Here is a 20,020-nt window from a genome sequence, read left to right on the forward strand (position 1 = left end):
CCTCTCTCCCCGCCATGATAAATAAATTACTTTAGGAGTGCTGGCCTAGTTTAACATGCCCTAGTTTTGATGGAGGAGGGGAAAGGAAAAAAAAAAGAGAGAGAGAATATTTATTTTGAGCAGTTGCTTCATGGGTGTCCTTTTGGGATGAGCTTTGGGGGACTCACCCACTCCCCCCTGCTCCTCTCTGCCCTGGCTGCAACACACTGCCCTCAATTTCGGTTTCTTTTTCTGAGCTGCTGCCTAGGTGATGTGGGAAATGAGTGGTGGGGACACTGATCCAGCCCCAAAATCGTTGTCCATTGCTCTGAGCCCCCCAGGACTGGTGTCATGCCAGGGGTTTCTGGGGGCTGATGCCTCAAAGCCTGTGGAACACAAGCAGCTTTAGAGGAGAATGAAGATTCACCTGGCTCTGGGTGTAAGCAGTCAGGGTTGGCTTTGCTGCAGGAGCAACTGTGTTAGCACCTTCCCCCAGCACCAAAATCCCTGGGAAAATGGGATCCAAGTGTGTGTTTGGGCATGGCAGTGGGATTTCACAAGTGCTCTGGGTGTCGCTGGGACCTTTGCACCGCACTCGTCCCTCCCCTACCCTGCTCTTCCAAAGGTGCCAAGTTTCCTCCGGTAAATAAACCTGCAAATGGCTCTTTTCTATACATTTTATTTTTTCCTCCTTTTTTTTTTTCCCACCCTTGCCAAAACAAGCAGCCCATATGGGCAGGGTTGGGTGGGGATTTTTGCAGTTTCCATGGGGATTTGGCTCTGGAGCTGCTGGGTGCTGGCTTCTGGGGTTTGCTTCTGTTTTTTTTTTTCTTTTTTTCCCTCTGATCCCTGTAACCGGAGCGTGGTGATGGCACCGGGCTCCCTTCCCGGCTCCGGCATCTCCCAGCCAAGGTCACCGGGGAGACCGTAGGCAGCCGCCGCCTGCGTTGGGCCATCTGTTAAATAATGTATGCAATAAACTCCTGCCCCGGGGCCAGCTTAATCCTTAAATCCTCCTTCAGAACACCATCTCCCGGCCGTGCGGGATGCCCGGCTCGGTCTCTTGGGCGCATCTTTCCCCACCATCCCCCATGAATGGCTCTCTCCTCGCCCCTCCATCCCGCATCCTCCCGTACGCGATCGCGCCGGGCTCTCCTGCTCCATTATTTATGCGCCGTGCATGAAAGATGCATATAAAAGAGCGGTTCATAATTTAGCAGAATCTCCTCTCCTTTCAGCCTCCCTTCCCCCTCTGGCTCCAGGCTTTCTCTGGAGCGTTACCAGCCCCTCCCAGGCCTCCAGGTGTTTTTGGGGGGATCTGGGGCTGTGCTTGCGCCCCATCCTCAGAGCACCCACAGACGGGTCTGGGTGTCAGGGCGGTTTAAGCGCTCAGAGGTCTTTTGATGTATGGGATAAAGTGGGAAATGGGGTTTGGCAGACCCATAGATCAGGTTTTTATAAAAAGGAGGGGTTTTGGGTGAACTTAATTACCCCAGTGCTGCATCCAGCCCATGGTTTTGTGTCTAAGAGCTCCCGAGCGCTGTGTCCTTGGCACATGTGGGATGCTTTGCTCCTCTCTGGCTCTGTCTGCTCTCCCAGTGCCCTGGGCTCGTCCCCAGATGTTGACTGGGGCAAAACCCATTAGTCTGGGAGAAAAAACTCCCTTCTGGGGGCCATCTCATGGTTTGGAGGCACAGCGAGTCCCCCAGCACAGAAAATCCGGGGGCCAACACTGTGTGTGCTGCGTCCAACCCACACAGCCACGACCTCGGAGCTGAACTCACTGGGGAAAAATTGAAACTAATTGGGGATTTTTCAAGGGAGCAATTTAACAAAGCTCCTCATCATATCCTGGATGTGGGAGAGCCTGTGTGGGTTTAAAATGGAGCAATAAATAGCAAAGGTGGTGGGGACAGGAGCATTGTGCAGCCTTCACACCCCAGCTCCCTGTGCCACCCCAAATTAATCCATCTCCCCCCAGGTTATCCTGTACAAATCCCAGCTCAGCAATATCCTGCTTTTATTGCAATATATGATTTTCTTTGCAATAAAATCCCACCCCTGGACCTGCTTCCCATCTGTGATTATATTCTTGTTCCCTGGGCACAAAGGTTGGCTCGTGCCCTCGGTGGCGTGGGCAAAAGGGATAATGGCCTTTTTTAACACCAGGATTTGGGGTTTGTGGGGAAGGGAGGCAATACTGCAAGGGAAATGCCCATTTTCCACACCTTTCCCACCAGTGAAGGGGAAGCCACCTTTTATTCCCCGTTCCCAACAGCCACTCTCAGGACCCAACGTTGAATTTTAACATTAAATTTGTGCCCCTCAAGTGTGTTCCCATCAAACAAAAAAATCCCACAAATAAATATTAATTACAATTAGTTATTCAGGTTAACAGGGGTCTGTGCTAGAGAGTGGGGAGATTTTCCTTAGCTATTTTGGGATTATTTGAGGGGACAGGGACGGATGCTCATGCTGCTTGGCCCTGGCAACCCACGGGAAAACACGGCAGATCCGCATTTATAATTTTTTTTTCCATTTTGTTTCATTTTCCTTTTTATTCGGACATTGCAGAAATAGCCCTGTGTAGTGGATAAAAGTGCAACATACACAATATTTAAGAAAAGGAGGAAAGAAAAACCTGCCTTGAGGTCTGTCAGTCAATCGCAAACAGAAACAAGAACCAAGCCCGGGCACCAGAGGCGCTTTTTGTCCCCCCCCACTTTTTTTTTCCCCTTTTGTTTTTATGCACGTCATGCAAAATAGTTAAAAAGAAAGATTAGAAAAGAGAAGTCAGAGAAAACCCCACGAGAGATCGACCGAGCCCTGGAAAGAGCAGAAAGCTCCGAGTGCTGCTCGTCTCGGGGAGGGAATCGCTGCCCTCCAGCATCTCCAAGTGTTTGGCACTCTTGTGATTACATTAAATAATTTCTTTTATATATATGTTTTAATACAGTCTATTAAAGAGAGGAAACTGCCACAATATAAGGAAAAAAAAAAAAGAAAACCAAGATCACCCACACTACAGACTGCATGGTAGTTAGAAAAGCTGAGCGACCCCCCCGCCCCCCCATACATATAAAATCTGTCCCTTTGCTCACAGCAACCAAGAAGTACAAGCTTTAAAAAATAAACCAGCAATTCTTCCTTCAGGCCTTTCCTTTATAAAAGTTTTGGTTTTCCCCCTCGAGAACCTTAAAACGTGACTAAAATTAAATATATATATATATATCTATTTTATATAATTTCCCAACATCCAAAGACATCAACATAAAAAAAAAAAAAGAAACTCATACAGAAGGGGATAGCGTGGTACATCCAAGTGCACGGATTCATTTTTGCAAGATTAAATCATGTAAACAAGGTGCCCGCTGGGAACAAGCCTGGCCGGAGGGAGACTCCAGGGGCTGTTCCCCCCGCTCCCCCCATCTCCCGCTGCCCCCTTCCCTCTTACCCCCCGATCTAGCGCGGCGCAAGGTTCATCAGCCCGAGAAAAGCCATCCCGAGTAATTCAGAGCCGCGGCGTGCCTCCTCCGTCCGTCCCTCGGGGCGGGGGGTTTGAAGCAGGTGACTATTTTCCCGATTACACAGCTATATTTGAATTTATTATCATTTTTGAATTCACGGCTGGGCTCTGGCTCGCTCGCCGCCCTCCCCTCCGCGCGTCTCCGGAGGGCAGGACGGGCGCGGGGCTGCGGGCGGCGTTCCCGGCGCTCGCTGCGGGGCTGGGGTCATTCTCTGCCGGTCACCTGGGCCATTGTAAACCGACCCCAGCCCGGGCCTCGGCCCAGCGTCCCCAGGGAGGCTTTAAACACCGGGAGGGGCCTTTTCGGAGAGGTTTTGCAGCACATCATCAATTCTATCATCTTCAATAACCACTAGAAAGCAGAAAGAAAAAGAAGAGCGGTGAATTTTCTCCCCCCGCACAAGGTCACCCTGGGGGGGTTGGAGGGGTCCCACATCCCTGGTGTGGCTGCTGGCAAAGCGACACGGCCCCGACACGCCGCAGGGCACCGGGCACCGTGTCCCGTCCCCGGGGAGCGTCCCCAGTACCGCCCGCCCCGGCGCTGGTGCCCTGTCCCTGGGGACACTTGGCAAAGGACATGTCCCCAAAGAGGGTCCCCTCACCCCTGTGCCCTGCGGATGGTCCCCAGGGAATGTCCCCTGTCCCTGAGGAAGGTCCCCGCTGCCCTGTACGCGGTGAAGTGCCCAGGGCACAATGTTCTGTCCCCAGGGAAGGTCCCGGCTACCCAACACCGCGGTGACAGTCCTTGGGACGTGCTGCCTGACATCCTGCGGGGAGCCTGGTGCATCGTGCCCCGTCCCCGGGGACGCTTCCCGGTGCCCTGCATCCCCAAAAGGTGCTCGGCGCCCCATCCCTGGGGAAGATCCTCGGAACACGATGCCCAACATCGCTCAGGGAGCCCGGTGCACCATACCCTGTCCCTGGGGACGGTCCCCAGTGCCCTGCATGCCTGGAGAAGGTCCTCGGGACGCGATGCCCGACATCCCCAGGGAGCGCGGTCATCGTGCCCCGTCCCTGAGGACGGTCCCCGGTGTCCCGCATCCCCGGGGAAGGTTCCCGGTGCACGATGCCCAGCACCCCGTGGGATACCCGCTGCATCCCGTGTCCCGCATCCCGGGCGGCTCCCGGCGCGCCCCGGTCCCTCCGGCACCCACCTCTCTTGCTGCGGCCGATCTGCCCCAGCTTGGGCGGCCGCTTGCCCTGCCCGCCGGCCAGGAGCCCGTCGCCGCCGCGGAGGCGAACGGGGAAGGGCAGCTGCCCCACGGCCGCGTCCCCCGCCAGCTGCCCCTCGCCGTAGGGCGGCCCCTCCGACATGGGGGCGGCGGGGGGGGACCCGCCGCCGCCGCCGCCCCCCGACAGCCTCCCGGGGCGCGGGGCCCGCGGGCCCGGGGCAGCGGCGCAGCGGGCGCGGGGCGGCCGCCCCGTCACATCCCGGCCCGGCCGGCGCTGCTCGCGGCTCCGCGGCTGCGGCGGCGGCTCCGGCGGCGGCGGCGATAGAGGAGCGGGAGGCGGGACCGGGCGGGGCTGGGCGGGACCGGCTCGGCCCCCGGCACCGGCGGCGGCGCCGCCCCGCGGGCTGATCCCGCACCCCGGGGATCCCCGGGACTGCCCCGCCGCCTGCCCCGCAGCGTCCCCGGGGAGCGCGGAGCATCCTCAAGGAGCCCGGGCCTGCCCCGCCGGCTCCCCGCGGAGCACGGAGCTGTCCCGGAGCATCCCCGGGGTGTCCCACAGCATCCCCGGAGATCCCAGAGCTGCCTGGCAGACACTCTGCGGCTTCGGGCTCTGGATTCCCCAACCTGCCCCTCAGCAACCCTGGGGAGTCCAGAGCTGCCCTGCAAGGACCCTCGGAGAGCTTAGGTGGCTCTACAGCACCTTTGGGGTGCCCAGAGCTGCCCCACAGCCACATCTGGGGAGCCCAGGCCACCCCACAGCCACGTTTAGGGAGTTCAGAGCGAGCCTCCCCAGCCACTCCTGGAAAATCTGGAACCAGACTGGGGAGCCCAGCGCCAGCTCCCAGGAGCCCTGGGCACAGCCTCACGTGCCCTGCAGAGCCATCTGGGGGCCTCTGGCACTGTGTGGGGGGCTGCAGGGTGGGGGGGACTGGGTGTGTGTGCTGGGGGGGACTGGGGGCCCCCAGGATCCCTCCCTGCACGAGCCTTTCCTGGGACACTGCAGGAGCACTCCTGAGTCACTGTGAGGTTTCCATGGGGTTTTCCATGCAGAGTCACCACAGCAGCGTGGGTCACTGGGGTTATTGCCTGGCAAAGCGAGTGATGGGAAGGTTGGGGATAACATCTTGGGACAGGCCACAGCTGTGTTGGGGTGTTCAGGCATCTGTGGTGCATCTCCTACAAAAGGGAGCAGGAGGACAGTAGCAACAGCAGCAAAGAACCTGTTTGTGCAAGGCTGCTACAGGGTTTCTCTGGAATTGGGAGCCTGGCTCATTTGGGGCTGAGCAGAATGCAAGGACAGGGTGCCTGGTGGTGCCAGGGCTGGGGTGAGCTGTCCTGGGGCTGCTCCCATCTCCAAAGCCCTTGTCTGCTGAAATCCTCAGCCCCCAGAGCTGCACAAGCCCCTCTCCCCTGCACTCCTGCCCGCCCCCGAGCTGTCAGCTCCTTACATAAGGTTGCGGCTACGCCCGAGAAATCACAGGGAAAGCTTGGAAACAGGAGGCGAGGGGTAATGGGGAAGCACAGCCCCTCCAAAGAGTATTTTTAGGCTTTGCCTGATGCTCCATTCCTGGGCAAAACACCGAGGCTTGAGGGCGTGCCCTGCACCGGTCTGAGGGGGATTGACCTCCCCGCTGTCCCCAGTGAGGGGATGAGGCTTTTTGGGGTGCTCGTTCCCCTGAAGCAGAGGGACACCTCTTCCAGCAGATGGGATTCTGCCCTTTCAATCTGTCTGCTGGGTTTTGGGGCTGCAGTGTGGCTTTTTGAGCTCTGTTCTGCTGTTCCCTCTGGCATTCTGTTCTGCGGGCTGCCTCGCCCTGCAGGCAGCCACCGCCATCTACAGCTGGTGGGACACGGCCCTTCCCCAGCCCTGGAATAACCAGGGAGCTGCTCCTCCTCCTAATCCAGCCCTGGGATAACCAGGGACCTGCTCCTCCTCAAAATCCAGCACTGGAATAACCAGGGACCTGCTCCTCCTCAAAATCCAGCCGTGGATTTGTGCCCCACAGCTAGAATGGCCTTCGGACACTGCCCGGCTGCTCTGGTTAATGTTTAATGAGAAACAACTCATCATTTTCACTGTAAATTCAGGGGGTTTAAAATGCCAGTCGATGGGGACGTTTCTTTTTTAAATGTGCCTGGGGGATGTGGATGGCTCTGCCTGGAGCAGGGCTGCCCAGGGGCTGCCTCAGTCCTGGGGTTTTCAACTGCTCCTACTTGAGGCTCCCTCATTCCCCTGGAATGTTTCCCTAATTGTTCTCCCCAGCAAATGTTCACTGTAGCAGCACTTGGTGTCCATTAACCCTCTTGGGTGCATATGGGATTTATGGCAAAATAGGAGTGTCAGGGAAGAGAATTTTCCTTTTTTGTGTCCGTTTGGGGGTTTGGCAGCACCTGTGTCATGAGGGGACAGCACTGACTGTCATGTCCAGTGCAGGAGGGACAGGTTTCCCCCTCAGCCAACCTCCATCATGGCTTGGGAGGATCCAGGCTCACCATGTCCACCTCAGGGAGGACAAACCTCACCACTCCCCTGGAATAATCCAACACAGACACACTTTTCATCCTATTTTATTACTTCACACCTCAATTGCTATCCCAAGCCAAGCCAAGCCAAGCCAAGCACAGCCATCAGCCATTAGCCACAGCACTCTCACATCCCCATCCTCACACCCTGGTGTGACAAAGCCATTTTGGGGGGATCACCTGTGTTCACACCTGCTGGTACGAGCTCTCCGACAGCCCCTCCTGCTCCCTTAAGTCTTGCAGCCCTCTGGCAGCCTCACAGGAATTCTGCAGCCTCCCAGAACCCTTAATACATTTTATTACTGTTTTTCCCATGTTTTTATCAGCTGGGTAAGGGGCTGCAGGCTCTGTAACCATGACACGAACCCTGCGAGTCCAAACCTTAACAGAAGAGCTTCAAGCTGCATCTTCCCCCAAGCACCTCACCCTTTGCAAAGAATCATCTCTCTCAAAAACACCTCCATAGCACAACGTGAGCCCTGATCAGCTGCAGAGTCACCTTTTCAAACTCTGCTTTGCCCCCTTGGTGAAGCATCTGCTCCCTCAAGCTCCCTCCCCTTCCCCAAAACCCACCACCCAAGCAGCGAGGCGACAAAACCCCTTTGCTAGTGGCAGCTTTACATCCAAAGTCTCCCCGCTGAGAACCACAAGAAATTAACTGTTGTACAAAGGAACCACCCTGGTGATGCCCTGCCTGCAGATTGGGCACTTTTTGGGCGTGGGAAGAGCCTGGTAGCACTCGTGGCAGGAGCAGACGTGGCCACACTCCAGGAAGACGCAGGATTTGGTGCTGCTCAAGCAGACCACGCAGGCGTTTTTGAGAGCCTCGCCGCCCTCGGTGCCGGTCAGGCGCTCCTGGGCCTGCCGGAACTCCTCCTGCATCTGCCGCAGGTGCTGCCGCTCGCGGTGGTGCCGGTACTGCTTCCGCAGCAGGAAGAACAGCACGGCGCACGTGGCAAAGCCAAAAACCACCGTCAGCAGTTTCCAAAACCGCACGCTGGACTCCTGTTTCTGCAGCAAGGACTCGAAATCCAGGGAGCTCAGGTAGTAGGGCATGCCCTGCTTGGGGGGCTGCAGCTTGATGGTGGCGTTGTCCAGGACCAGCTCTCCCACCCCAGTCAGGGCCGTGCCCACCTTCAGCATCTGCTCTGTCTCCTGGATGCCCTTGGGACGCTCCCCGCTGATGTAGTGGCCAATGACGTCCGTGAAGGACTGGACAGAGGGGTGGAATTTCTCATACACCGTCTCCAGGCCGAGCTCGGCAGCGTCCAGAGGCTTCATCACCCGCACGGTGACGCCGGCGCTGCCCTCGGCAGGGACCAGGTCGAAGGGGGTGGTGCTGGTTCTCTGGTGGATGATTTTCTCATAGTCATTCCTGGGGAGGGAGAGGGGGGGAAGTGAACTGACTGCCTCTGATGGGAAACACAGCCTGGAACGGCCTGCTGGTTTTGGGGACTGCCAGATGGGACACGCCCTGAGTGGAGTTTCGTTGATGGGGGTCTCTGGAGTGTGGAGCCTTTCCGTTCTGAGGAGGCTGTAATCTGATCCTAAGACTCCTCCCATGGGACACTTGATAAAACCCCGCCCCGGGTCTGTGTCCCCCTCTCTGTTCTCGGCTCTCTGGGCTTTGTTCGGGCTCCCACCAGGGCATGGGGTGGAGGGGGGGGAAATAAAATGGACTCTCGTGCTCAACAAGGAAGACACTTGTCAGTCTGTTTCCTCTGCTGTCTGCTGTGCCCTCCCTGGACACAATTGTCACTGTAGCCACTCGCTGCTGCACTGGAGAACACCTTTCCCCTCATGGCATTGTCCAGGGGTGCACGAGGCCACTCCACCCTCACTCAGTGCTCCACAAGAAGTGGGGGCTCCTCCCATCCCCACCTCCTCACTGCCTGTGGCATTCCCAGCTGGCACAAACCATCCCACGAGGGGAAGCACCACGTGTCACACATCCCGATTTGGCATTACCAAACGCTTATCAAACAGCATCACTGGGCTCTGTTTCAGCAGTTCTGGAACCCCTGGGTGTGGGGATCACCCAAATGTAATTAATTTCTTTTCTGCAAGTGGTTTTTTTCTGAAATGCCATCCTCTGGTGGGGTAACGAGGTGGGGCTGATCAATCTTCAGCCCGTGTTGGGTTACTCGATGCTCTCTTCTCCAGCCCCTCTGTGAAAGCCCTAAAATCAGCCAAACCCTCTATTATGGCAGCTGTCACTGTGGAGGTTACTCTGGGACCCAGCTTTGAGGCACTTGGTCACTCTGGCCATGCCTGAGGCCATTTCAGGCTGTCAGACCCCCCAAGGGTACCACAGAAGTTTGAGGGTGCCAGGCACATACCAGAGGTGGGTGGTTCTGTTCCACACCATCTTGTGCTCCTGCAGTGTCAGCCTCTGAACCACCCCCTTGCAGTTCTCCACGAACTGACTGCTCAGGGTGTCCTTCACCGAGCGCACCACACCTGAAACAGGAACCAGGGGCCACGTGAGGGCTCGTGAAACCACCCCTGCACCATGGGGAATGGCTTCACTGGGCTGCTAGGAAGAAATCCTTCCTTCCTGTGAGGCTGCTGAGGGTATCCAGAGCAGCTGCGGCTGCCCCTGGATCCCTGGCAGTGTCCAAGGCCAGGTTAGATGGGGCTTGGAGCACCCTGGGACAGTGGAAAGAGTGGAACTGGAGGAGCTTTAAGGTCTCTTTCTACCAAAACCATTCTAGAATTCTAAGATGGGGGCAAAAGGGCCAAGAGCTTGTAGTTTCTGCTGTCAGGAGTCTGTGGCTGCTTGGTGTGGGGAAAATGACCTGATGGGCACGGGAGGAGGAGCTGGGGATGAAATCCCCCAGTGAGGAGCAGCTGTGGGGCAGGAGGTGCCCCCTACCCCCGACTTCAGGTTGTGTTTGAAAGGAATGAGGGATTTGTCTTTACAAACAAACTGTGGTAGATCAAACTAGATACTGAGAGATAAGAGAAACAGTGGGAAGAACCATACATTCCACAGGATTTCCACTGACTGACACAAGGGAGGGAAAGTGAAAGTAAAAGTGAAGGGAAGGTTTGAGAAAGGAAAGGAAAGGAAAGGAAAGGAAAGGAAAGGAAAGGAAAGGAAAGGAAAGGAAAGGAAAGGAAAGGAAAGGAAAGGAAAGGAAAGGAAAGGAACATTAGAAGGGAGCCATAGGTATCAGGCATTTCGGGCAGTTTGCACCTCTCAAGTGCCTCAGCCAATAGGGAAAGAGAGAGGGAAATGCGGCCGGGAAGCGAGAATAAAAAGGAGGCTGCATCCTCTAGTAATCTGAGAGACCCCATGGGAAATGCCTATGACCCCTCTCTTAGTTCGAATAAAGTTACAGGACTTCTCTGTTTCCTTTTTGGACATAAATCTCTGGTGTCTGTACACGACCTTACCTTCTATGACCGCATAGGGCACGCAGCGTCCGGGCGCCTCCAGCAGCACGGCCCGCAGGTCCCCGTCCAGCCGGACCTTCCTGGCGCCCTGCGGGAGCAAATAGAGGCCGCGGCTCAGCCGGCGCGACCAGGCCGCGGCTTGGGGGCCGGGCACATGCATTCCCCCGTCGCACCCCTCACACCTACCTCGAGCCCGCGGGCCACGCGAGCCTTCTGCCGGTAGATGGAGTAGAGCAGGGCGGTGATGGCGGTGCTGGCGGCCAAGAGCACGGCCTGTGCGGCCGAGGGCCGCCCGCCGCCCTCCATGGCGGCCAGGCCCGCCGTTACCACGGCAACCGCGAGCCGCGCCGGCGCCCGGTGATGACGTCACGAGCGGCGCTCTGGCCGCCGCATCGCCGCCATCGAGACGAGGGGTCCGCCAAGGCCGGGCGGGGCGCAGGGGCTCCGCAGAGCCCTGCTGGGGTGCGGGGTCACACACAGTGTCCCCCACACAGGCTGTGAGTCAGGGGAGGCGGCTCAGAGCCCGGCCGCACGGAGCTTTAGGGGGACAAACGCCATCCTTGGAGTTTGGGGGCGGGACAGGGGGCAGCCTTCCCACCCCTTCACCGCGGTCTTGGGGAGGACATCAAACTCCAGCCTCACCAGTATCTGAGGGGGATTAGCCCAAATCCCAGCCATCCCTTAGGATCTTGGCATCTGGCTCCAAATCCTAATGCCCCTGGGTGTGTGTGTGGAGCATCCCCCGTACTCCCCCTGCCACCTTGGGGCTGGGGGGGCAATCCAAATCTCAGCTTCTGCTAAGTTTGGGGGACAGTGGTCAGACCAGCGCCTGTCCCCCGTGGCTGGGAGGGTTCATCTCTCCAAATCCCAGCCCTATAACACCTTGGGGAAGGGCTTACAACTCCTTACTGGGCTGTGGGGCAGCAGCACCACGTGGACCCATTGCGGGGGCTCAGCCTCAGGACGCAGCCCCCAGGCCCACTTTCCAGAGTCCCTTTTCCCACCCCACAAAGGGCCATGGCAGGTCCCTGCCGGGGAGGACACAAACCTACCCACACCCCCATCCCCCCATCTCCTTACCATCGCTTATTCTGGGAAAGTAGCAAAAGGGAAGAAAAAAAATAGCAATTTTTTGTAAATTATTGATCTTCAGGCCCTTGGTGCTAATCTGGAGTGGGAGGGGGGGGGTGTAGGCAAGTTGAGCTCTCCAGTGGGGTCCAAGGGGCCAAACACCCATCACTGCTCCCCCGACGTGGGCGGCACCGCCTCCCCCCCAGCTCTATATTTAAAAATTCAAGTTGCCATGACTACACAGATCAGCTCTCCCCCGCCCTCGGTGCCGCAGGAAAGCACCGTGGACCCCGCAGCCCCCCCTCCTTGGCTTGCCTTTCCAGGGGTAAAAGCAATATAAACCCCCCAGACTGCCTCAGAGCCGAGCTTTACTCTGTCGTCCGCCGGGGTCCGGGCAAGACACAGGCGCCGTCACACCGCAGAAAACACACATTCATTTTATTATTATGGCCGCTGTGGAGGAGGCACGAGAGCAGGTTCATGTGCGGGGCCGGGGGGGGGTCTCTGGGGTGCAAACCCACCCCCACCATGGGTCTTCCTGCAGACGGAGCCGCCGTCTTGTCCAGATTGCTCCCCGAGGAGGGTCCGGCACCGGCTCGGGGCGCACCGAGGGCACCTCGTGTCCCGCCGGCGCTCAGCACACGGCGGCGCGGGGCCCGCGCAGGCTGCAGCCCCTCATGTCGCTGGCCAGCCGCAGCACGGCCGCTCGCTCGGGGTCCCCCAGGGGCGGCCCGGTGCCGAAGGCCTCATCCTCCTCCTCCTCCAGGATGGAGCTGAGCCTCGGGGCGCAGCGGGCCCGCTCGGCCGGCGGCCGGTAGGGACACTTGGCGTTGAGCAGCCTGCGGAGCGGCACCAAGGGCACGATGGCGTCGCCCAGGAGCTGCTGCTGGACGTGGCGGAAATCGCTCTGTCTCTTGAGGCGCTTGAACTCGTTGAAGGCGGAGGCCGAGGTCTGGTAGAGGAGCAGGGCCATGGCGCGCGCCTTGTCGGCCTTGGAGACCAGCACGGCGTGGCAGCGCAGCACCACCGCCTTGTTCTTCACCTGGTGCCGGTACACCCAGGCGAACACCTTGGGGTGCCGGCGGTCGGCGGCGCAGTAGGTGATGCGGTGCAGCAGGTACGCGTGGCCCGGCCGGCGGGCCCCCTTCTCGCAGGGCGTCATGCGGATGCCATGAGGGCCCAGCGTCAGCGTCATCTTGGCCCCGCCGGCGCCCGCCTCGCTCTTGGCCCAGATCTTGCCCACCGCCTCCTCGGTGCAGCCCTCGCCCTTGGCGTGCAGGGTGACGGCGTTGCCCAGGTACCTCACCGTGTACGTCGGGTCCTCCTTGTTCAGCTCCACTTTCTGGCGCTTCCCGCGGAAGACGCTGCCCAGGCGCTCCAGCGGGCACTCGGGCAGCAGGTCCGGGCAGGAGCGGAGGAAGCCGGCCAGCAGCGCCGCGTAGCTCAGCCCCGGCCCCAGGCTCTTGCCTTTGCACTTACGTTCATTTTCCACCAGCACGAACTTGCTCCGGCGCCAGGGCAGCATCTCGGCTCCGCTCCGCTACCGCCGGCCTCGCTCGCAAGCAGCGGGACCACCCCCCCAAGCCCCGGAGCCGGTCTGGGGGGTGTCCCCGCGCCCCCCGCGCAGGGGGTGTCGTGCCCTACCCCGGCAGCGGGACGCGGCCCCGTGTCCGATCCGGCTGCCCACGGAGGAGGATGCGGAGCCGAGGAGCCGCCGCGTTCCGGGTGCCGCCTGCGCCTGATGCTGCGGGAGCGGCGGCGGCTGCGGGGACGCGGCTCCTCCGTGGGCTGCTCCACCTCCCCGAGCACGCGGGGAGCCGCCGGTGAGCGGCCCCCGCCGGTGAGCGGCCCCCGCCGGTGAGCGGCCCCCGCCGGTGAGCGGCCCGGTGCGCGCCCGCTCCGTGCCCCGGAGGGAGAGGAAGCCGGGGGGAACCCAGCCCCCCATCCCCATGCAGCAGCCAGACCCCAGCGCCGAACCCACCGGCGTCAGGGGAAATTCCCTCATTTCCCACCCGGGTGGGGTGGGGGGGGATGATTTGGGGAGGGTCAGATGATGGCTTCTAACACGGGAACGAGAAAAAGGTGGGGGCTGCCACCCCAAATCAGTACGTGTCACAAGGGTGTGTGCCAGGATTTGCAGATCATGCAGGTTTGCTGGCGTTTTTTCCTCCAAACCTCCCATTTGCTCCTGTTATTTCCAAGCCAGTCAGATCTCCTTGCTTCTCCTCTCCTTTTGGGCTGAGCTGGCTTTTAACCTGTTGCTTTTATCTCTGGCCAAGGCCCTAGGACAGCTTCTCTCCAGGAGAAATGGAATGTTATTTTATTTCCCCACGGCACAGCTTGGGGGGAATTTTCTGGGGAGCACTGCAAGGTTTCAGCCCTGCAGTAGAGTCTGAGGCTGCTCAGGATTCAGTGCCTTTGGCTCAAACCCTGATTTCCACCTTTTTTTTCTTTTTTTTTTTTTTTTTTTTGCCATCTGGACATAAAGCAGGGAGACCCCTGGGCTTGGGGATGCTCTGTTTGCCTTGGGATTAAAAAATGGAGAGGAGAAAGGTGTAGAATAACACCATGTTCCCCCACTTTTAGTCTGCTTGGGAAGGAAAATCAGAGTGGGGTGTTGCAGGGAACGGGAAGCCATTTCCCAGCAGCTTCTCAGATTTTCTGCAGTTTGAGTGAAGCAAATACAACCTTAAAATAGCAGCTTCACAGGCAGACAGCACCAGCCCCACTCTCTCACTGCCGCGGCCTTGACAGCCTTGTAGGATTTTGCAGCCAAAATAATAAAAAATGCATGAATTTGTCTGTTTTTCAGCTTTTCTGATGAAAACATGGGCTGTATGGTTTGCTCCCTGTGCAAGGATGGTTTTGGGGAGATGGCAATTAGGGAATTAGTGTTAATGAGGGAGATTTCTATCCATGCTAGCCTGTCTTTCATAATTTCTATTCTTGTTGACTGAGGTGAGGGCTGTGTTTACTTGCTCAGTGTTCATATTGAGAGGGCAGATGTGCACCCACCCTGGAAGCTTCTTTATTTAGAGATCCCACATTATTGGGGTCGGGGGGCTGTAGTGTCCCTCTACCCTGGTTTGATCCCACAGTGCCACCCACAAGTTGCCCTAGGACTGGTTTTCCTATTTTCTAGAAAATAGGTTTTTCTATTTTCTCCCAGATTTTGGGGGTCAAGGGAGGCTCTGCACCGCATTGTATATAGGGGAAAACAACCTGGATTTGCACTTGAAAGCTGAGGAAAAGAGTTGTGGGCTGGTTCAGGGCTGCCAGTCCCTCCTCTCACTCACTGCCCTGGCAAATGTGAACTGTCATTGCTGGGCTCCAGAGTGAACAAGCAACCTGGCAGTGGGTGGGAGATGGATTTCCCGATTATCCCTTGGACAATACAGATCTCAGCATCCCAGATTTGGTTTCTTGAGGTGCCTGTGGCGGTCTCATTGTCCCATACTCAGTTTCAGCTCCCAGAGTTTCAGCCCCATCAGAAGCTACTCCCAGTTTGGATGCTGCTTCCCAGCCTGTTGTGGCTCCTCAGTGACCCAGCAGCAAGATTTGATGGCAAAACCGGCAGGTAAGGTCAAAATCCTCCCAAAATCCAACAAACTGGATTTGGGAGGATTTTGACCTTACCTGCCGGTTTTGCCATCAAAATCCCAGTGATAAATCCCTGGGACCTGTGGCAACCATCCTTGCAGCTAGAAAATGGGGCAGGAAGCTCCTTGGGCAAGGGGAAAAATAGAGAAATCTTTAATTAAAAAGCAATTTGATGATCACCTGGGAGCCCTTTACCTTGTGTGGGCTGATTCCCATGGAAGCACCAGCCAAACTGAATTTGGGCTCCAGCATGAGGGCATCTGAAACTGGGCTTTTGACCTGTGTCTTCAGCCAGATTCCCCTGCTGCTTGTAGTTAGAAGACCTGGGAAAATATAATTGTTATGATAATTTTTTAATGCTTTTAATCTTATTAATTTATTTCTTTTGATCTCACTGATCAGCAGCTGTTGTTCCTTCCCATCAGGAATGATTTAAGGACATTTTCCTTTGGAGCCACAGAACCAGTTTTGAACTGAGGAGGAAAAAAACCTCCAGGATGGCGGTGGAAAAATGTTCTCCTGGGACAGAGAAAGGAGGAAGTAAATAAAAACCAGGAGAAAATGGAAAAAATGAGGCAGCAGGCAGGGGGAGGATGTGGGAATCCCTGCACACGGTGCTGTGGGGGCCAGGGCTGCCCCTGAGGATGCTTCCCAGAGTTCAGCTCAGCTTTTGCAGGAAAACACCCATTTTCAGGCTTGCCAGGGCAAGGACTCAAGGGCAAAACCCCGCAGCTGGAAGGTGAGCTAAGGAATTCCCACTGAACACCCACCCAGGGCTGGAATAACCCTTTGCCAGGAGATAATGAAATTTGAGGAGCCTGGGGCTGAGGATGGGGGGCTTGCCCCCTCCTTGGAACCTCCAGGTGTTTTAGGGGGAGATGCCTGGGGTCAGGGGATGGTGTCTGGGGTCAGGGAATGAGCCATGGAGCCCCACACGAGCTGTCACCTCTCTCATCACTTGTCTGCAGGCGCCACAGGGTGTGATGAAGTCGTCCCCCATGTCACTGCCAAAGGAGAAGGGCACAGAGTCCTGAGGTCAGAGGACAGGAGAACACCTGCGGAAGACCTTCATGCCCCGATTAATACAGAGCTGCAACAGATTTGCCCCCCAATTCCTCCAAAAACACCATGCAAAAACTTCATTTCCCTCCCCAAACGATGGGGCTGCTGCAAAAGCGGCTGTCCCTGAGGAGCAGTGGGGACAGCTGCGTGCCGGGGCGTTATCCTGGCGTCCCGGCCAGCCTATTTTCCAGGCGAGGAAATATTTAACCGCGGCGTCAGCGGGCAGGGCAGGCAGCTGCAGCCATGGAGAGAAGCGGGCAGCACCCGCTCCGTGCTGTCCCCCCGGGCCAGCCCCAGGGTGACCATCTCCAGCTCCTGCTGCGCCGCAGCCGCGAGGCCAAAAACTGCGCCTATTGCCCCTACAGCCGCTTCCCGGTGGGAGCTGCGCTGCTCACCGCCGGAGGGGAGATCTTCTCGGGTAAGATGGGATCTGAGACACCCCCCCCGGGATTTTGGGGAGCCCCCAGCAAGGCTTGGGTTCTGTGTGAGGGTGTAGCGGGGTCATGCCGGGGTGCTGGTGTTGTGTGTCCTCCCCTGCTGCCTGCTGGCAGCCGCCATCCCGGACCGAGCCAAAGATCACAGCGGATGGGAAAATAAACAGGGGAAGTAGGGAAAATGGCTTTTCTTTGTCAATTCCCTGGGGAGAAAGGAGCTGGTGGGGTTTGGGGTGGCTGATGCCAGGGTTGTCCCTGCAGGGTGCAACGTGGAGAACGCCTGCTACAGCCTGGGGATGTGTGCCGAGCGTGGTGCCATTCAAAAAGCCATCTCTGAGGGGCACACCAGCTTCAAGGCCATGGCCATCGCCAGGTGAGGGTGCTCTGAGAGCTGCAGTGCTGAGGGATGGGGTGGGGAACCAGCAGGACAACACCTGGGACAGCTTCTTTTGCAGCAGCCCCGTCGTTTGGAGAGGGAAATGAAGTTTTTGCATGGTGTTTTTGGAGGAATTGGGGGGCAAATCTGTTGCAGCTCTGTATTAATCGGGGCATGAAGGTCTTCCGCAGGTGTTCTCCCCTCCTCTGACCTCAGGACTCTGTGCCCTTCTCCTTTGGCAGTGACATGGGGGACGACTTCATCACACCCTGTGGCGCCTGCAGACAAGTGATGAGAGAGGTGACAGCTCGTGTGGGGCTCCATGGCTCATTCCCTGACCCCAGACACCATCCCCTGACCCCAGGCATCTCCCCCTAAAACACCTGGAGGTTCCAAGGAGGGAGCAAGCCCCCCATCCTCAGCCCCAGGCTCCTCAAATTTCATTATCTCCTGGCAAAGGGTTATTCCAGCCCTGGGTGGGTGTTCAGTGGGAATTCCTTAGCTCACCTTCCAGCTGCAGGGATTTGCCCATGAATCCTTGCTCTGACAAGCCTGAAAATGGGGGTTTTCCTGCAAAAGCTGAGCTTCCCACAGATCCTGTCCAGCTCTTGTCTCCCTTCTGCACGGGAATCCCAGCACCCACACCTTGTTTTGGGGTTGTTAATATTTAATGGGTCGCGGGGCTCTGCTTGAGGGTCAGATTCAGCAGGTTCAGAGGCACTGGGGCTCACACTGGTGGGGTAAAAACACAGGATGTAAGCCCAAAATATGGTCTGGGGGAGGTAATGCTGATAAGCCAACCCAAAATACATGTAGTAGAGGGGGATGCTCCCTGTGAACGTGAGAAAATGGGATATATGAGTAATTTGGGGAAGAAATGCAGGTTCTTCCCTTCTTCTTCTCCCTCATCTGGCTCTTCTTTCTCCTCCTCCAGTTTGGCACAGACTGGGATGTCTACCTGACCAAAGGAGATGGCACCTACATTGTCAAGAAGCTGGAGGAGCTGCTGCCTACCTCCTTTGGTCCTGAGGACCTGAAGAAGGTCTGAGCAGTGTGGCCACCACCAGTCTTTGCCCTTAGGCACAGGGGACAATGGTTTTACCTGATTTTCTCAGCCTGTAAGCAACTTTTTGGGGACAACACAGTGGGAAATTTGTTTATACTGTTAAGTTGCCTGTTCCTCTGTCTCATCTTCTAATTCAGTGTTGATTTGCAGGCTCCAGCTCCACCTTGCCCCGAGGAAATGGCAAAATCAAATCATAGAAATTCTCTGTTATTAGTAAAAAATGCGTCCAGACATCCCTGTAGGCAAGGGAGGACATGGCTTTGGTGCAGAACTCAAACAGGCTTTGGTACAGAAACCACTCCTGAATAATGCAAAATCGTTGCTTGGGAAAGTGCTGGATCCTTCAGCTCTAAAAAGAAGTGAAAGCAAGAGGGAAAAGGTCCATCAACCCCAGCAGTAATTAGTGACCCAATCCAGATTACGTAGATTGCAGGATGGTTATTGCACTGACCATGTCCTTTGCTCCTTTCTTTCCAGCTTGTTTTTCTTGCTTTCATTCTGTTTGGGGTGAAGAAGAGGACAAGTTTTTGGGGTCTTCTGGAGGGTTTTGTGCCTCCAGGATAATCCCATTTCTTGATTGAATATCGATTTGTAATACAATGATAAATGAATTCTTTACATTTCCCAGCCAGTGCTGGGTTGAGCATTTCTGCCTTGCCCAAGTGAAATAAAAGCAGTTCTGGTTTATCTCCTGCAGTTGTAAAGTGATGAAACACAGGGAGTGGGGTCCTGGGGCTGTCCTGGCAGGGCTGGGGGTGCTGGATGTGCCCTGGGAGCCTCATGAGGTTCAGCAGAGCCGAGTGCAGGGCGCTGCCCCTGGCTCAGGGGAACCCCTCAGTGTCTGTACTGGCTGGGGCATGGAGAACATTCCTGCTGGGAAGGACTTGGGGAGGCTGGTGGATGAGAGGCTGGATGTGCCTCGGCTGTGGGGCTGGTCCCACAGCACGGGCAGCAGGGAGGGATTCTGGCACAAGCTGCTCAGAAAAGCTGTGGCTGCCCCTGGATCCCTGCAAGAGTCCAAGGCCAGGTTGGACGGGGCTTGGAGCAAGCTGGGTCAGTGGAAGGTGTCCCTGCCTTGGCAAGGGTGGGACTGGATGGGCTTTGAGGTCCCCTCCAGCCCAAATCAGTCTGTGATTCTGTGATTTGACGATTCCACACACTGGGCTGTACCCTGGCTGTTTCCAGGGCAGTGCTGTCATCCATGCCAAGGCACTCCCAGCAGTGGCATCCATGACCTGCATTGCACAAGGCTTTACCTTGGTTGCACCCTGCTCTGTGCCCTGTTTCATGACCCATTCCATGCCCTGCTTGATGCCCCACTCCATCTCCCCTTCCATATCCTGCCTCATGCCTTGCTGCATGTCCCCTTCCATGCCCTGTTCAGTACCACACTCCACGCTCTGTGTCTTGCTCTATGCCCCATTCCATGTCCCACTCCCATGCCCTGCTCCCTGCCCATCTCCGTGCCCCATTCCCTGCCCGTCTCCATGGCCATTCTATACCCCATTCCTTGCCACATTCCCTGTTCCACTCTGTGCCCCATTCCCTGTCTCACTCCATGCCCCATTCCCTGCCCCATTACATGCCCTGTTCCCTGTCCCATTCCCTGCCCACTACCTGTCCCATTCCCTGTCCCATTCCCTGCCCCATTCTGTACCCATTCCCTGCTCCATTCCCTGCTCCATTCCCTGCCCATTCCCTGCCCATTCCCTGTCCCATTCCCTGCCCCATTCCCTGTCCCACTCCCTGCCCCATTCTGTACCCATTCCCTGCCCATTCCATGCCCATTCCCTGTCCCATTCCGTTCCCCGC

At 57.1% G+C, this 20,020-nt stretch overlaps 4 protein-coding genes across 5 annotated transcripts; 1 reads left to right on the forward strand and 3 right to left on the reverse strand.

Moving 5' to 3' along the window:
* Positions 1 to 2,715: 2,715 nt before the first annotated feature.
* On the reverse strand, positions 2,716 to 5,008 carry CAMK2N1 (calcium/calmodulin dependent protein kinase II inhibitor 1). The gene is made up of 2 exons (XM_074558531.1): positions 4,660 to 5,008; positions 2,716 to 3,857 (listed from the first exon to the last, which is right to left on the reverse strand). The coding sequence occupies exons 1-2, from the start codon at positions 4,817 to 4,819 to the stop codon at positions 3,787 to 3,789; spliced, it is 231 nt and encodes a 76-aa protein (XP_074414632.1). The 5' UTR covers positions 4,820 to 5,008; the 3' UTR covers positions 2,716 to 3,786.
* Positions 5,009 to 7,229: 2,221 nt separating this feature from the next.
* MUL1 (mitochondrial E3 ubiquitin protein ligase 1) lies at positions 7,230 to 10,953 on the reverse strand. Its single transcript, XM_074558528.1, has 4 exons — positions 10,786 to 10,953; positions 10,600 to 10,687; positions 9,540 to 9,660; positions 7,230 to 8,575 (listed from the first exon to the last, which is right to left on the reverse strand). Exons 1-4 carry the CDS (start codon positions 10,903 to 10,905, stop codon positions 7,855 to 7,857), a joined length of 1,050 nt encoding a protein of 349 aa, XP_074414629.1. The 5' UTR covers positions 10,906 to 10,953; the 3' UTR covers positions 7,230 to 7,854.
* Positions 10,954 to 12,091: 1,138 nt separating this feature from the next.
* On the reverse strand, positions 12,092 to 13,749 carry FAM43B (family with sequence similarity 43 member B). Its single transcript, XM_074558529.1, has one exon. The coding sequence runs from the start codon at positions 13,193 to 13,195 to the stop codon at positions 12,305 to 12,307; it is 891 nt and encodes a 296-aa protein (XP_074414630.1). The 5' UTR covers positions 13,196 to 13,749; the 3' UTR covers positions 12,092 to 12,304.
* A 2,706-nt stretch (positions 13,750 to 16,455) lies between these two features.
* On the forward strand, positions 16,456 to 18,895 carry CDA (cytidine deaminase). 2 transcript variants are annotated; one of them, XM_074558530.1, is made up of 4 exons: positions 16,456 to 16,750; positions 17,028 to 17,139; positions 17,323 to 17,442; positions 18,077 to 18,095. In XM_074558530.1, exons 1-3 carry the CDS (start codon positions 16,576 to 16,578, stop codon positions 17,432 to 17,434), a joined length of 399 nt encoding a protein of 132 aa, XP_074414631.1. In that variant the 5' UTR covers positions 16,456 to 16,575; the 3' UTR covers positions 17,435 to 17,442; positions 18,077 to 18,095. The 2 variants fall into 2 exon arrangements, with proteins under 2 accessions (XP_074414631.1, XP_005495911.1); XM_005495854.4 differs by having other exon boundaries at positions 16,522 to 16,750; positions 17,385 to 17,442; positions 18,077 to 18,895.
* The last annotated feature ends 1,125 nt before the right edge of the window (positions 18,896 to 20,020 follow it).

The sequence above is a fragment of the Zonotrichia albicollis genome, chromosome 25 (genome assembly GCF_047830755.1).
Source record: "Zonotrichia albicollis isolate bZonAlb1 chromosome 25, bZonAlb1.hap1, whole genome shotgun sequence".
Taxonomy (NCBI): domain Eukaryota; kingdom Metazoa; phylum Chordata; class Aves; order Passeriformes; family Passerellidae; genus Zonotrichia; species Zonotrichia albicollis.

Excerpts from the sequence above, each read along its gene's own strand:
- CAMK2N1 (XM_074558531.1), bottom strand. The coding sequence starts at position 4,819 with ATGTCGGAGGGGCCGCCCTACGGCGAGGGGCAGCTGGCGGGGGACGCG. Across the intron at positions 3,858-4,659 it reads GATCGGCCGCAGCAAGAGAG|TGGTTATTGAAGATGATAGA; the intron begins GTGGGTGCCGGA and ends TCTGCTTTCTAG.
- MUL1 (XM_074558528.1), bottom strand. The coding sequence starts at position 10,905 with ATGGAGGGCGGCGGGCGGCCCTCGGCCGCACAGGCCGTGCTCTTGGCC. Across the intron at positions 10,688-10,785 it reads GCGTGGCCCGCGGGCTCGAG|GGCGCCAGGAAGGTCCGGCT; the intron begins GTAGGTGTGAGG and ends TTGCTCCCGCAG. Across the intron at positions 9,661-10,599 it reads GCCCTATGCGGTCATAGAAG|GTGTGGTGCGCTCGGTGAAG; the intron begins GTAAGGTCGTGT and ends TTCCTGTTTCAG.
- FAM43B (XM_074558529.1), bottom strand. The coding sequence starts at position 13,195 with ATGCTGCCCTGGCGCCGGAGCAAGTTCGTGCTGGTGGAAAATGAACGT.
- CDA (XM_005495854.4), top strand. The coding sequence starts at position 16,576 with ATGGAGAGAAGCGGGCAGCACCCGCTCCGTGCTGTCCCCCCGGGCCAG. Across the intron at positions 17,140-17,384 it reads AAGGCCATGGCCATCGCCAG|TGACATGGGGGACGACTTCA; the intron begins GTGAGGGTGCTC and ends CTCCTTTGGCAG. Across the intron at positions 17,443-18,076 it reads GCAGACAAGTGATGAGAGAG|TTTGGCACAGACTGGGATGT; the intron begins GTGACAGCTCGT and ends CTCCTCCTCCAG.